The sequence below is a fragment of the Miscanthus floridulus genome, chromosome 12 (assembly GCF_019320115.1).
Source record: "Miscanthus floridulus cultivar M001 chromosome 12, ASM1932011v1, whole genome shotgun sequence".
NCBI lineage: Eukaryota > Viridiplantae > Streptophyta > Magnoliopsida > Poales > Poaceae > Miscanthus > Miscanthus floridulus.
This window is the reverse complement of record NC_089591.1, coordinates 63769687-63783470: the sequence shown is the minus strand read 5'-3', so window position 1 is coordinate 63783470 and position 13784 is coordinate 63769687. Positions and strand designations below refer to the sequence as shown.

Sequence of the window (13784 nt, the reverse complement as noted above, 5' to 3'; positions counted from 1 at the left end):
TCTAAAGGACCAATTTAAGTAGTTTATCCCCACTAACGCTCTGCAAAAAGTAATATTAAGCGCTGTAGTGCTGATTACATATGCAAGTGTGATATATTTCTTCTTCTAATATTATATAGAGATGGATACTAATCTTTAAGTGTGGCATTTCCAAACCATTTATCCTCCCAAAGCCTTACTGGTTCACCTGAGTGAAGGTTAAAGGTAGAAAACTGTAGAAATTGAAAGGAGTTCTAGGCTCGATTTACTCTAGATGATTCATGTACTCTCTCTATCCTAAAATAAATGGACATATCGTTTCTTGAGAAGTCAAACTTTTTTAAAAAATTTGACTAAAAATATAGAAAGTAGTATTAATATTTGTATCTCCAAACAAATTTATTATACAAGTATATATTCCATGCTCAATCTAATGATATTTATTATACATTAATTATAAAAGTTAGTATAGTTTTGTATATATTTAGTCAAACTTAAAAAAGTTTGTCTCCTCGAGAAATGAGATGTGCATTTACTTTGGGACATAGTGAGTAATTATTAAATGCCTATAAAATAAAAGAATAGAATTACGCATTGTATTGAAAAGTGATTGTTTCGTTTACGTTTCCTTGCATTTTAGATTCCGGTAAATAACAAAACAAGGGTGGCCTCAACAAAGAGAAAAGACAAAAAAAAAATGATGCATCGTTCCAGGAAACATTCGCACTGGATCCTGCGCTAGAGTTGCAGTTACTTGGCATCTGCAACCGTGCCCTCACACCACCTTCACATGGCACGAAGCGATCAAATGAGATGAAGATATCAAACGTTCAGCGAAGCGTCGCGTCGCAACTCGCAACTCCTCGAAACCTCACCCGCCGGCCGCGGGGTGCCCGTGCTCAAAAAAAGCCCCACAAGGAAACCGCCGCGCTACTATACTGCACGGGCACTCGACCCTGGCGTTGCGACACCGCTCCGCTCGTGGCACTTGCGCGAAACCGCAACAGCGACAACGCGCCCACAAACCGGCGGCCCGCGCCCATGGACATGCCGCCGGCGACGCAGGGACGGCTGGTGAGCGCCGTGGTGGACCGGAATCTCGACGAGCTCTGCGCCTCCCTCGACGACGCGCTGTCGTCCAGGCAGCGGAGCCCCTACGCGGAGAAGCAGCTCCACGACAAGATCAAGGCGAAGACCGACTTCCTTCGGCCGCTCCTGGCCGCCGAGGCGGAGTGCCACGGCGGGGCCTGCCCGGTGCGCCTGGCCGAGGCCGAGGCGCGCTTCGCCGTCCTCAAGGCCACGTTCGATCAGTGGGCGCAGCGCGCAGTCGTCGCTGCACCTGAACCAGTCGAGGAGGAGGAGGAGGAGGTGGTGGTGGGAGAGCCTGACGAGGAGGAGGCCGACTGCTCGGGGTCCTCGCGGTCCACGTGCTCCTGCACCGACTCGTGCCAGGAGGCGACGGAGGGGGACGCCAAGCGCGATGACGTCGTGGAAGCACGCAACAAGGAGGAGGCGTCGGATGTCATCGCCGAGGACAACGACGCCGAGGACGAGACCGCGGAAACACGCAGGGAGCTGGCCACGGATAGTGTTGCCAAGAAGCGGGAGGCCATGGGAACTCGAGAGGAGGGACGCTAGACGTCATTGCCAAGAAGCGCGACACCGATCGCGAGGGCCGCGGCGGAGACGGGGAAGAGGGCCGTCCAGCGGCGATGGTGGAGGCAGAGTGCTGCTGCCTGGTGCGGTGCAGCCTGCGTGCTCGCGGTGGTCGCCGTCGGGTTGGCGGTGGAGTTGGCCGCGGTGGCTCACCGTAATGTCAATGTTTACGTTGTTCCGACGTAAAGAAGACAAAGAAAACTAGATCAGGCAAGTGTTATCTTAGTTCTTTAACTCTTCGCGCTGTTCGTGCCGAGGTGCTCTTGTACTCTTGTTTTGCTGCAAAACTTGCTTCGACGGCCCAGCCGATGGCTACTTACATTTCTGTGTGATTCGTGTCGCTATTGAACACCACGTTCTCGGTTCTGTGGGGTATTTTCAGTAATCCAGTTCTGTTGACATGACGATAAGGATTACAGATTTACTGTGTCCCATTTTTATTTGGCTTTGACGTGACGAAATGATAGGTAGTAGTTCTATATCAAACATATCAATATGACACAGACATGCAACGTCATCTTGTAGTGTTGATTCCACTCCATGTATGGAATGTTTACCTCACTCACAGGCTGTCTATGCTTGCCTGAAGAACATAGGAGTACTTGGGAATCCTGTTCTATGGTTTATCGGTGATGTATGATGCTCTGTACACTCCATTTCGGATTATTTTGACCCGTTAATATCTTTTACTATATCATCAACATAATTCAGAGACACTTTGAACACAAATCCCTTGATACAAGTTCAATGTTCTAAACTTGCATATTTTTTGAATAATTGTTCGTCAAAGTTTGTATAAGTTGACTGTTCTCTTTGAAATGTGATTGTCATTCCAAGTCCAAGATAGAGGAAATATCTGTTAAACTGACAGGCCATTGGAAAGTAGTACTGTTAGGAAATCCTGTGGGGTTTATACAACTCTGAAGTCTGAACTGCAAGTTCCTGATGAAACCTTTCTATTTCTAGATAGATACGATACTGTGTGCTATTGAGAGTGAAGCTATACCCAAATGCGAATTGAATGAAGAAACAATTTCGGTGGAGAGTGCAATGGTGATAGTGGTTGTAGAAACATACATCTGCCTAAACCATGATGTCATTCATCAAGTGTCCAATGAACACAGATGACATGAAGACTAACACTACAAACATCAGTGAGAATCCTTCTTGTTGTTGAGATGATCTTGTTTCTTCAAGCAGTTCCTGAAACAAGAATGAGTTCAAATGTTCATGTATTTGTCAGTAAAATACTTGTAGCCAATCCTTACGAAAATTCAGGGCCATAGATTCCATGATATATATAAAAAAACTTTAGTAATATTATGTTCGTCAGCGTTCCAAAGTTATCAGCTTGCGTCAGGAGGTTGCTGTTATAATGCAGACATACATATAGTGTGGGCACCAGAATCAGTGCTAACTGTAAAGCACGTCATTTTCTGTTTGCATACCTGTACAGCATCTCACACAAACTTTTCTAGTTATGACAAACAACGCATTAGGAACATGTGACCAGGTATCGAATGCAAAATTGAAAATCAAAGATAATCCCTTCAAGGAGCCGAGATAACCAGTCCTCAACAACTGAATGGTTAACTTTGTTTGATAACAAACTTTGACGCTTAAGTTTTCAAACTATTTATCCGAAGGGAAAAATTTACCATTTTGTATTGAAGCTTCAGTTTTTCTTCTACTGCAATTGCGCATTCCTTCTCTTCATCCATCCTTGATTTTACAGCGGTAACCTGAACAAACACATACAGTAGAAAACAGAGTGAACTGATGGATTACCTACCTTGGTAATTGGTAATTTTCTTTATATAAAGGCAGTAATGCCATACTGGATTAATTGGCAAAACAAGAATCTACGCAGTTCAGGTGCACAGCTACTCATTAGGTATTTTGTTTTCATGATCATGCAGACGAGCTGTGTTACTGTGGGTGTATCATTTCATTAATAAGAAGAGAATAAATTCAAGGGAGAGGGCAGGAACACCCTCACCCCAGACACACACTAAGAGAAAAAGACCAGAATCACCACAAATAAGCTTTAAACAGCCGGCTTACTCTAAGGACAGAACTAATAATTTCAAGGTAAGTGACCTAACTACTCATTAGGCATCACAGTTCTGTAATGACAAGTGACAGTGACATTGTACCAAAATGAGCAAGTACATCCGTGACACTAAGAAATTCACAAATACTCCTCTGTCCCAAAATATCTATCGTTCTCACTTCCCGACAAATAACTTTGACTAATTTTAAATAAAAAATATTAATATTTATGATACATAATTAATATCATTAGATAGATCTTTAAATTTATTTTCATAATAAATTTATTTGAAGATACAAATGTTGCACGTATTTTTTACAAATTTAGTCAAATTTGTGGCACAGAAACAAAAAACGACAAATAATATAGGACAGAGGGAAGTAACTACTATACCGTGAAAATTACTGCAGTATAGTTGTCTCTATATGTTGTACCTGCTCGATTCTAGCTCTAGCCTATTGACATTCCTGGTTGGTCCTGCACGGTAGTGTCTTGCCAGCGGGCATGGCACAGCCGGATCTTGTCGATGTTGCGTAAATTTTCTCTTATATGGGTACACATCCGATCGCGAAGAAAAAAACTGCTATACCGAGAAAAGAGTTACCTCAGCACATGAAGGTTCTTCTCCAGATGCCCGTATATAAGTGGGTGTCTGCAAAAGAAACAAACTATAGCATTACATAATCCATGTCAGGTTTCCCTTTGTACAGTAGCATCAAACTCGGTAGCATTACATACAGCATTAAATACAAGTGATCTTTTCTCTTCACAGCCTATCACCTCTGACCGAGGGGATGAATCATCTTCCTCTTCTTCCTCTGGAACCGGTGATGGAGGATTAGCAGCAATGTACACCACGCGCAGCTTGAACTCCCCAATCACCCTACCTGGTGCTTTAACGAACTGCAAATCACAACATTAACATTTCACGCCAGCAGTAAATGATTAAACAATACATGAACTAAACTCCCATAAGAGAACGTACCAGTTCGGGCAGGAAGTCTTTCATCGTCGCCCCATCTCTCACTACAACACTTTGCACAAGGAACTTGTCCTTGCAGTGGTGATCAGATAGCATCTCCATTGGAGCCTGCATAGTAACTGCGCCAATTCCAACCCTTCATTGCCAATTTGAATCAGATTAACCAATTAATCGACTAATCGAGCACATGCTGCTCAGACAGCACCTGTGAGATTGCACGAGCTCCGGGGAAGAAGTATACCGCAGGCGTGCCTCACAGAGTATTTCCTTGGGTTCGTTGTTTTCACCTACGTATGGGGGCATCGAAGCCAATCATTCTCCCTCCCAATGCACCGCAGCAGCAGCAGCAGCTCGGAACAGCAACAAGGACAGGAAATTTCACCTTGAAGGCCACGTACTGGTCGGTCCTGTTCGTCAGCTCCATGCAGCAAGACCGCTGCTTCTTGACCTCATCTTCACATGGTAACAGGAATAAGAAGACTAGAATCAGCCAAGAAAAAGCATCATCAAGCAACTAGTTATGAAGAACTTACAGGGAATCTTGAGCTCGGAAGGATAGACCCGAAGCAGCTTACTGCTCATGGCGCTGAACGAAGAACAGGAAAGCAAGAGTGGCGGCAAAAAGATTCGATCTTCTCCTCCCTTTTCTCTGCAAGAACCAGTGAGCTGGAGAGCGCGAGAAGTGGTTGGTGGTGTGGTTCCTGGCTCTGGAAGCAAAGTACACACGATGACACGAACAAAGTGCAGTGGTGACCTGGATTCAGTGGAGGCGCAGCTCAGGGAACGGAGGAATAATAGCATTCGGATTAGAAATTTGGAGTGGGGTTTAGGAACTAGTTTACGAATCTTTCTAGCTGGTCCTCCATTGGTTTGTTAGACTGGCTTCGATCAGCAGGATGTGACCTTTTCGTTTTGGAGTTCTTTCTTTCACGAATTATTTGTGATATGGTGCTTTTTAACGAATTTTGTGAGACTAACTGATGACAATTAGTTGGAGTGAGCTTTTCAACAGTTTGCTCGGTAGCTGCAGCATGAAGTTTAATAGCCTATTTTCTTGGTTTCTTCTCCTTTCTTTAATAAAGCCTATCAGGCAGTGGTTGTGCAATCAAGTACCGGTGATATATCAGCCTCAAAAGCTTTTGCATCGAATCCAACTTCTTTCAGAGGCATGCTTTGATCCAGACTGGACCAACTAAAAGTTGTGCCTTGTTAATATAAATGAATTTTACCCATTGCCATGCAAATGAGTCTTTTGCTAAAAAGAGATGCACCTGGTCTTTCGTCTTGAAGATGAACACCAAGTTCATCATATGTGTATCACATCTAGAGCTCAAATGGAGAATTGCAGACGACGAACCTGCCCTAAACGAAACTCCCATCCCTCGTGAAGTCGCAGCTCTGCAGAAACAGGATGTTGCCGAGCACTTGCCGTGTCCACGGCAGCATTGGCACGACGGCACGCCGTTAGCATCTGGCAGGGAGGGTACTGAGAGCCAAGGCACCGCGGAGACGCCGAGGGCCATGAGCGGGCGGGGACACCGGCCAGTAGGGAGAGGGAACCAGTGACAGTAGTGGGGCATCCGGCGGCACCGCCGGCACATCGTGTGGTGGCGTGCGGGTATCTCTGCCGGGCCTCGGCGGACCATTGTATTTGGTTCTGAGATGGGCCTGCGAACCCAAAACTCGCACAAGATCTCGCCAATCACAAAGCCCATCCGGAAAAAGGAAACCCCAGCTTGGCCTTGCCCAGCCTCTCAGCCAACGTGACAAGCCCAACCCAGCCGCGCTGGTTGTGCATTCGCTGTGACAAGCCCAACCCCTAATCATTAGTCCCATCGTTATTACGCAAATTCAACTGGTGCTTCACGTGACTCACAATTATTAGCGGAAGTGCGCAGGCACAACCACCGTTCTACGCCGCCTAAGGCTCAGCCCTGTACAGCTAATTTATTATAAAAGAAAAATACTATACCATAGCTAAGTTGGTTTATAATGACATGTCGAAGTGAGACTAAAATTATATACACGGTCAGGCAGAGGCAGGTGGTGAGCTCTGAGCTGCTGACGGCTCACGCTCAGGCTCAGCTGTGCTGTGCTGTGCTGCTCAACCTGGTTAGGTCAGCTGGCCAGCCAGGCCCGTCTGATCGCTGGAAGCACCGCGTTCCTCGGGGTCTCGCCTCTCGCATCTTCTTCTACTGCTCCCTCCACTTTGACAAAAATATCCACCGCTCCGGAGGCACGGCGGCGGCTAGCGTGCGACACCTCCGGCGGCTGCACAGAGCCGTCGAGGCGTCGACCGAGCTCCGGCCGCCCGCGGATGCTCCGGAGCCCGGCGCGTTAAGGCCCAGGGGTCCACGCTCGTACCCAGATCTCGGGGTGGTGCTGGGAAGTGGGGTTCGTTCCGTCCCTGCCTTCCCTGGTGGGGATGGGGTGGTCCGCGGGGCTGTGGTGGCTCGTGGCGGCGGTGTCGGCGGCGGCGGCGGCGGCGGAGGGTGAGGTCGCGGCCGTCGCGGCGGCGCCGAGGCGGCACGCGTACGCGTCCATGATGTACATGGGCACGCCACGGGACTACGAGTTCTACGTCGCCACGCGCGTCATGATGCGGTCCCTGCGCCGGCTCAGCGCCGACGCCGACCGCGTCGTGATTGCGTCCCTCGACGTCCCGCCGCTCTGGGTCCAGGCGCTGTAAGCTCTCCCACCTCCTCCCGTCTTGCTCTTTAGCTCTTTGCGCGAGCGCGCCACTCGGCTCCCGCCCCGGGTGGCGCTTAATTGGATCGCTGGGCGTTCGGTAACGGACGCCCCTGCCGTTGTTTGATGCGTACTTTGCTGCGTTACGATCAGTTTGGGATGCGTTTGAAGTGCTCGGGGTTTTACTTGATGCCTGCTTAGTTCATTGAAGCAAAATTCGTGGTTATTTTTATGTTCGGTTGGGTCAAGTCACGCCCGCGCCGAACTTTGGTCCTTTTGGTTGTCTGGCTCAACACCTTGGACGCAAATTAATGGTTATTTTGATAGGTTGATGTTCCGGTGTATGATTATAAATTGTCTCCTTCCTTGTTCAGTTCAAGTTTCATTGTATTCGTCACATTTCCTTAAACATAAGGACCATCATGTGTTCCAGCCGTATTTAAAGTGATTCCTCTCTTTTCATGGATCAAACCGTGCTGCACTTCTCTACCGTACTATCTGAACTTCTCTAAAATAATGGGTCCCATACCTGAAAAGAAGGCATCACTCTCCCGGCCTACAGCGTGATGGCACTACTTGCCGGGCCCAACAGCACTGACGCAGTTTGTCCTTCTCCCCGAGCCTGGATACACCTCGCAGTATGATTGGATGATACAAATAAAATATACATGTTTTACAAAGTTGGCACCGTATCAACTACTTGCTCCCCGCTTCCAAAATTCTGGCATTGGCATCATTTGTTGCAGCGTGAGTGACTCCCGAACACTCTCTCTCATCTTCTAGCATCACTCTGGAACAACGCTGTGGAGGGCCTAACTAGCCGATACTTGTTACTGTTCTGACATGTACTTTGTGTCAAAGTGCGAGATGACTGTGTTCGTGCTCTGGCTGCATCTTTGCAAAATGGCCTCACAATTTCAACGGTCTCTTAGTGCTGAGGTCCCTTTCATGTTGACTTTAGTAGTAAGGCCATGAAGTTTGTTGAGGTGAGTACGTGCATGTGAGATATTTGTTGATAAGCTACGAGATTTTGAGCTGCGAATTTCCAGTCCTGGCCTTTGAATTTCATCGATTGCAACTGCGATGTTATATAAAATGATGTCTGCAATGGGCTACTGACTTGGCCTATCTACGATGTTTACTGAACAGTTGTGATATTTGACCTGCTTATTTCCACTGCCTCACGTTCTAGTAAGTAGTTAGCTGATGGGGACTGTGTGACTATAACAATATATCAGTTGGACTAGTATGTAAAATATGTCGTGTTGTCCAAACAGACACATGTGGATGTCGACTGGAGTTTGTTTTTCATTGTTCTTTCTTGCTAAATATCTGTCTGTGCTATGACTTATGACTCTGTCAGCTATTTTCAACAACTTATACCTTGAGTGGATGCTGTTTTTTTTTTTGGAATTTGTCTTTTTTGGGGGGTATCCTAGTGTTCCAACGTTTCTCTTTGTTTGTTAGAATATTAAACCTTCAATTGTTTGCTATATTGAGAATTTTTTAATTGTGAACTTTAAAGAACAGAAACTTAATTGCACTTTGCACATAATAAATTGATAAAACTTTACTGCTTTTCTGTATTACAAAACATGAGCACAAGTTGAGCTTATATACCCTTGGTGTGGGCATCAAGAAATAGCACTATAGCAGTACTCTATTTTATTGTTGGCTCTAAAAAAGTGCTGCTAATCATGAATGGACAATAGTGGTTGTATAGAGTGAAACACAAGATTAGGTAAAAGATATCAATATTTGTCTGTGTGAAGTAGCAAATATGAACGTGATGCCATCATGCCAATTTGTCCTGTGACACTGTTCTTTGAAACCATGCATGGAGCATCCCTTTTTCTTTCTGATGTGATGTTTTTTTGCTGGGTGTTTTACAATTTATGCTCCTATTTTAAGCATTGAACATACACTTACAGCGGCAAATATATGTGGGATGAAATGTTTTTCTTTTCCTGCAAAATTGGACTTGTTTACTTCAGTAGACATGTTCTTTCTTACAGGTTTTTGCCTCTGTTAGTAATTATATGCATTGAAACTCTTTCTTTAGGAAAGATGATGGTGTAACAGGTGGTCTCTGTGGAGAATTTGAAAAATCCTTACGAGAAACAAGAAAATTTCAACATGCGATTCAAGTTGACTTTAACAAGCTGTATGCATGGAGCTTGGTTTCGTATGAGCGAGTTGTTATGCTTGACTCTGACAACATTTTCCTCCAAAATACTGATGAGTTATTTCAGTGTGGTCAGTTCTGTGCTGTCTTCATCAATCCCTGCATCTTCCATACAGGTCTCTTTGTGCTTCAGGTAGAGCTACTTACTTTGCATGCATTCCATTTTCTGCCAAAAAAATTAACTCTTGCAGATCAGAAAATATGTTATTTCTGTCTTTGAAATGGTTATAAACAAACCTACATTGCAGCTAGCGACATTCTTTGATGTCCATTACTTCAGCATAGTGGAAACCTAACTGCCTTTGATAATTGATTCTTTGTTTATTCCTTGTTTAGTAATGAAAATTTGATCTTGTCACTACTTCCGGAACTCATTGCATTTTTTTACCTGAAATCTATTAGCCTTCCCAGGAGTTTGGTGTATTTTTTTTTGTTTCTAACTTTATTTTGTTTCCAGCCCTCAATGGACGTTTTTAAGAACATGCTACATGAGCTAGCGGTTGGACGTGAACACCCAGATGGTGCAGACCAAGGCTTCCTTGCTAGGTTATTTCCCAGACTTGCTTGATCAGCCAATGTTCCATCCACCAGCTAATGGTACAAAACTTCAGGGTACTTATCGCCTCCTCTAGGCTACCAGATGGACGCGTCTTACTATTGTGAGTGCTTGTACCAGTATGATTATTCCACATTCTCAAACATTTCTGTTGGTACAGACTAAACAGACTAGACTTTCAGATCTGAAGCTTCGCTGGAGTATTCCATGTGGACCGAACAGTGTGATTACATTTTCCGAGTGCTCCATGGTTTAAGCCATGGTACTGGTGGGTCTTGGCCAGTTTTACCTTTGGGGCTCTCTTGGCATGAACAACGTCGTGAAAACCTAGGGTGAGGGTCTATTTTACTTTCCTTTTTGTGATGCTTATTTCTATTGCATGCTCAAATTCTAACCTTAGTGGACTTCCTACAGAACCAGATAAGGATGTCCACATTATTATATCCTGACGTGGTTGGTAACATGTCACGAAGAAATGCATTCTATCTTCTTTAGAATAAAGATGCATTGGGGTCTTTTAGGATAAAGTTACATAAGGCAAGAAGTTGTCATGTTTCTTTTTTATCGTTGGTAATATAAAGTTCCAGAAAGTAGGGGATTCTTATAATTAAGGGTATAATATTACTCCTAAGTTGGGGGTTAGGGGGAGGTCATGCTGGTTAGGATGCTGATTTTTAGTTTCTGAAATGCAGAACCTATGTTTCGTTATAATATGTTAATGTTATGCAAAACAGGTATTCATCGGAGATACCAGTAGTATTAATTCAGGCTGTACTGTACATTGGAGTCATAGCAGTGACCCGACTGGCGCGGCCTAGCTTGTCCAAGATGTGCTACAACCGAAGAATGGAGAAAAACACTATGTTCTTGCTCTCCCTTCTGAGAGTAGTGGCAGCTTGGTCCATACTTGCTGCCTACACCATACCCTTCTTCATCATCCCAAGGACCGTCCATCCACTGCTTGGCTGGCCTCTCTACTTGCTTGGTTCTCTCTCTCTTCTTCCATTGTGATCAACGTTTTCCTCCTCCACCCGATGACCGTCCTCACAACATGGTTTGGATTCATCGGCGCGCTATTGGTGATGGCCTTCCCTTGGTATCTAAATGGTGTTGTCAGGGCATTGGCAGTGTTTGCCTATGCGTTCTGCTGCGCACCCTTGATCTGGGCATCTTTGGTCAAGACAATGAGCTCCTTGCATGTCCTGATCGAGAGGGATGCATTCAGGCTCGGAGAACCTAACCAGAACGCCGAGTTCACAAAGCTATACTGAGGTGGGCACGGCAGATACATATGATTGATTGATCACTTCTGTTGCTCAGTTTGAACAGCTAATCTACATTCACGTTGACAAATTCTGATGGCCAATTCAATTGTATCACGCAAATCTGCAGCCTGGGACAATAGTTGCTGTACCTTCTGGAAACCTCTGAGACTGTAAGGTGACATATACAGGGAAGGAGGGTAGAATTGTGCGGAAGCTGAAGAGGAACGGATCGGCTCAGTTTTTTAGTTAATTTTGCTTTCTTTTCCTCTGAAAGCAAGGCGATTTTTTGGCTTTGCTTGTAAATTGATATTGATCAGTTCCATCACCAAGATAAAATTTGAAAGTTCAGATGTACTGTTGAACAGTACTTTTGTGTTTTACCGTGGTATAATTGTTTGTAAATATAGCTTGGCTTCCCTGAACGTTTTTTTCTTTTTTTATTACAGTGACGGAGATACAATGCAGTGGTTATTGCCACGGCAAGTTAGACCGCACGCATTCGTGGCTGTCCGATTTCGCAGACAACGTCCGGATACGATGCTACAGTGATAAGGTGTGTAGATGGCTTTCGTGAACATGCTGATCTCACGACCGGGGACAGCTTTTTAATGTGCAGTGGCTATTGTCACTGCACCGGATCCGTCCTTATTACTGTGACGGAACGTTGAGTTCAATTGACTTGTACCTGACCTCGCTTGCATGTGTGAACCTTCAAACCATGTTGTAGGACGGTCATCGTGTGAGGAGGAAAACATTGACCACAGTGGAAGAAAGAGAGAAAGAACCGAGCAAGTTGAGAGGCCAGCCAAGCGTGGATTGCACGGTCCTTGGGATGATGATGAAGGGTATGGTGTACAGCAAGTATGGACCAAGCCTCTTCGTTTGACTGAGGCTTATCGTAAAGGATTTGTAAATTTTCAGCCGGAACAATATTTTCTCTCACACATCAGTCAGTAGTACTATCTTCACGAATCAGCAACGATACGAACAGCTAACCAACAGGCTGGTGGGGCCGAGCTCTCTGCCCTTTGGGCCCTCGATTGCCCAGGGAGGGGGGACGCGGATGCCATCAAGGGCAGGAGGCCGTCCGTACGGGCGTGGAAGGTAAAACATAAGTTGCGTCCCGTACTTCTACAGCTGTATTAATCTTATTATATAGATTTTACTAAGTAGTCGGAGAGACTCCACGGCACGGACTATACTACTCCTACTACAGTACAAAGCACAGAAAAAGCAAAGCTTTCCGCGATTCGCGACATGGCTGCACACGGACGCATCAGTCATCACCTGCACGTGGTGTTACCAACCGTGACTTCTTATCTTGATGAGGACGTTGGACTGGATGCTACACTCTACACTAAGGCCCTGTTTGGTTGAGCTGTGGCTGTGGGAAAAAAAAGCTCTGTGGGCTGTGAGCTGTGGAAAAGCTGCTGTGGCTGTGACTGTAGAAAAGCTAAAGCTGTTTGGTTAAACAAGTATAAAATATACCTTTTATCTTTATCTCTCTTGAAACACTATGGAAGAGCTTTTTATTCCACCAATTTCGAAAGCATAAAGCCAAAAGCCACAAAGCAAGGGTCAATCCACTTTCAAAAATGAACTACGGAAAAGCAGCTGCTTCTGAAAAAGCACCCTCCAAAAGCAAGCCCCTTTGGTTGGGCTTTTGACTTTTGGGGCCAAAAGCCAAAGCCAAAAGCCCAACCAAACTGGCCAACTGCTACTCCCTCCGTCCTAAAATAATATAATTCTAAAATAATAAGTTAAATGATTTAAAGTTTAACCAATTTTTTTTAAACATATTATATTTATCATATCAAATAAATACCATTAAATAAGTAGAAATATAATGTTTATAGTATCTTTATTTAGAGTCATACATGTTGATTATTTTTATGTAAACTTAAATTAAACTTATGATAGTTTTTCTTTGACCGATCCTAGAATTATTGTTTTTTTTAGGATGGAGATAGTACAAGTAGCAAATCTCAGGGAGAATGTTGTGAGTTTCATTGGCATTTAATAAGTTTTCACATAATATTTTTTATGACATAACAATGTTTCAGGAAGAGAAAGAATTAGAGTTTATGTAGATGAACTCTCATTGGCTTGGTTTTCAACTTTAGATGATCGTGGATTAAATGTCTATGAAACACCATAGACATACATTGAAGATGGTTGTTTCACATCTATGCTTTGTTGCATTCCGTCTGAATTTGGCAATTCTTGAAGGCAATGTTATATTTCAGAGATTTTGAGAGTGTTTTTGGTCGGTTGGAGATTGCACATGGATGAATAGTATCATGAATGCTAGTAATTCTACATCTCAACGTACAAATGGTTATGGATTATTGCCTCAGTTAATTATGTTTTATGTAGTGTATTTGCAAACGTGTATGAAAATGAAATACGACTCATAATAA

The 13784-nt window shown here is 44.4% G+C and overlaps 1 protein-coding gene and 2 pseudogenes across 5 annotated transcripts; 2 read left to right on the top strand and 1 right to left on the bottom strand.

Moving 5' to 3' along the window:
- The first annotated feature begins 868 nt into the window (after window positions 1–868).
- Window positions 869–1989, top strand: LOC136496932 (uncharacterized; annotated as a pseudogene).
- A 500-nt stretch (window positions 1990–2489) lies between these two features.
- On the bottom strand, window positions 2490–5627 carry LOC136496931 (vesicle-associated protein 1-3-like). Of its 5 annotated transcripts, XM_066492713.1 has the most exons (9): window positions 5425–5623; window positions 5204–5336; window positions 5053–5123; window positions 4876–4957; window positions 4674–4789; window positions 4427–4591; window positions 4293–4340; window positions 3294–3377; window positions 2490–2838 (listed from the first exon to the last, which is right to left on the bottom strand). In XM_066492713.1, exons 2-9 carry the CDS (start codon window positions 5250–5252, stop codon window positions 2719–2721), a joined length of 735 nt encoding a protein of 244 aa, XP_066348810.1. In that variant the 5' UTR covers window positions 5253–5336; window positions 5425–5623; the 3' UTR covers window positions 2490–2718. The 5 variants fall into 5 exon arrangements, 3 of the variants coding, with proteins under 3 accessions (XP_066348810.1, XP_066348809.1, XP_066348807.1); XM_066492712.1 differs by having other exon boundaries at window positions 4469–4591; window positions 5204–5626; XM_066492710.1 differs by having other exon boundaries at window positions 5204–5623.
- A 1321-nt stretch (window positions 5628–6948) lies between these two features.
- Window positions 6949–11469, top strand: LOC136497710 (putative glucuronosyltransferase PGSIP8; annotated as a pseudogene).
- The last annotated feature ends 2315 nt before the right edge of the window (window positions 11470–13784 follow it).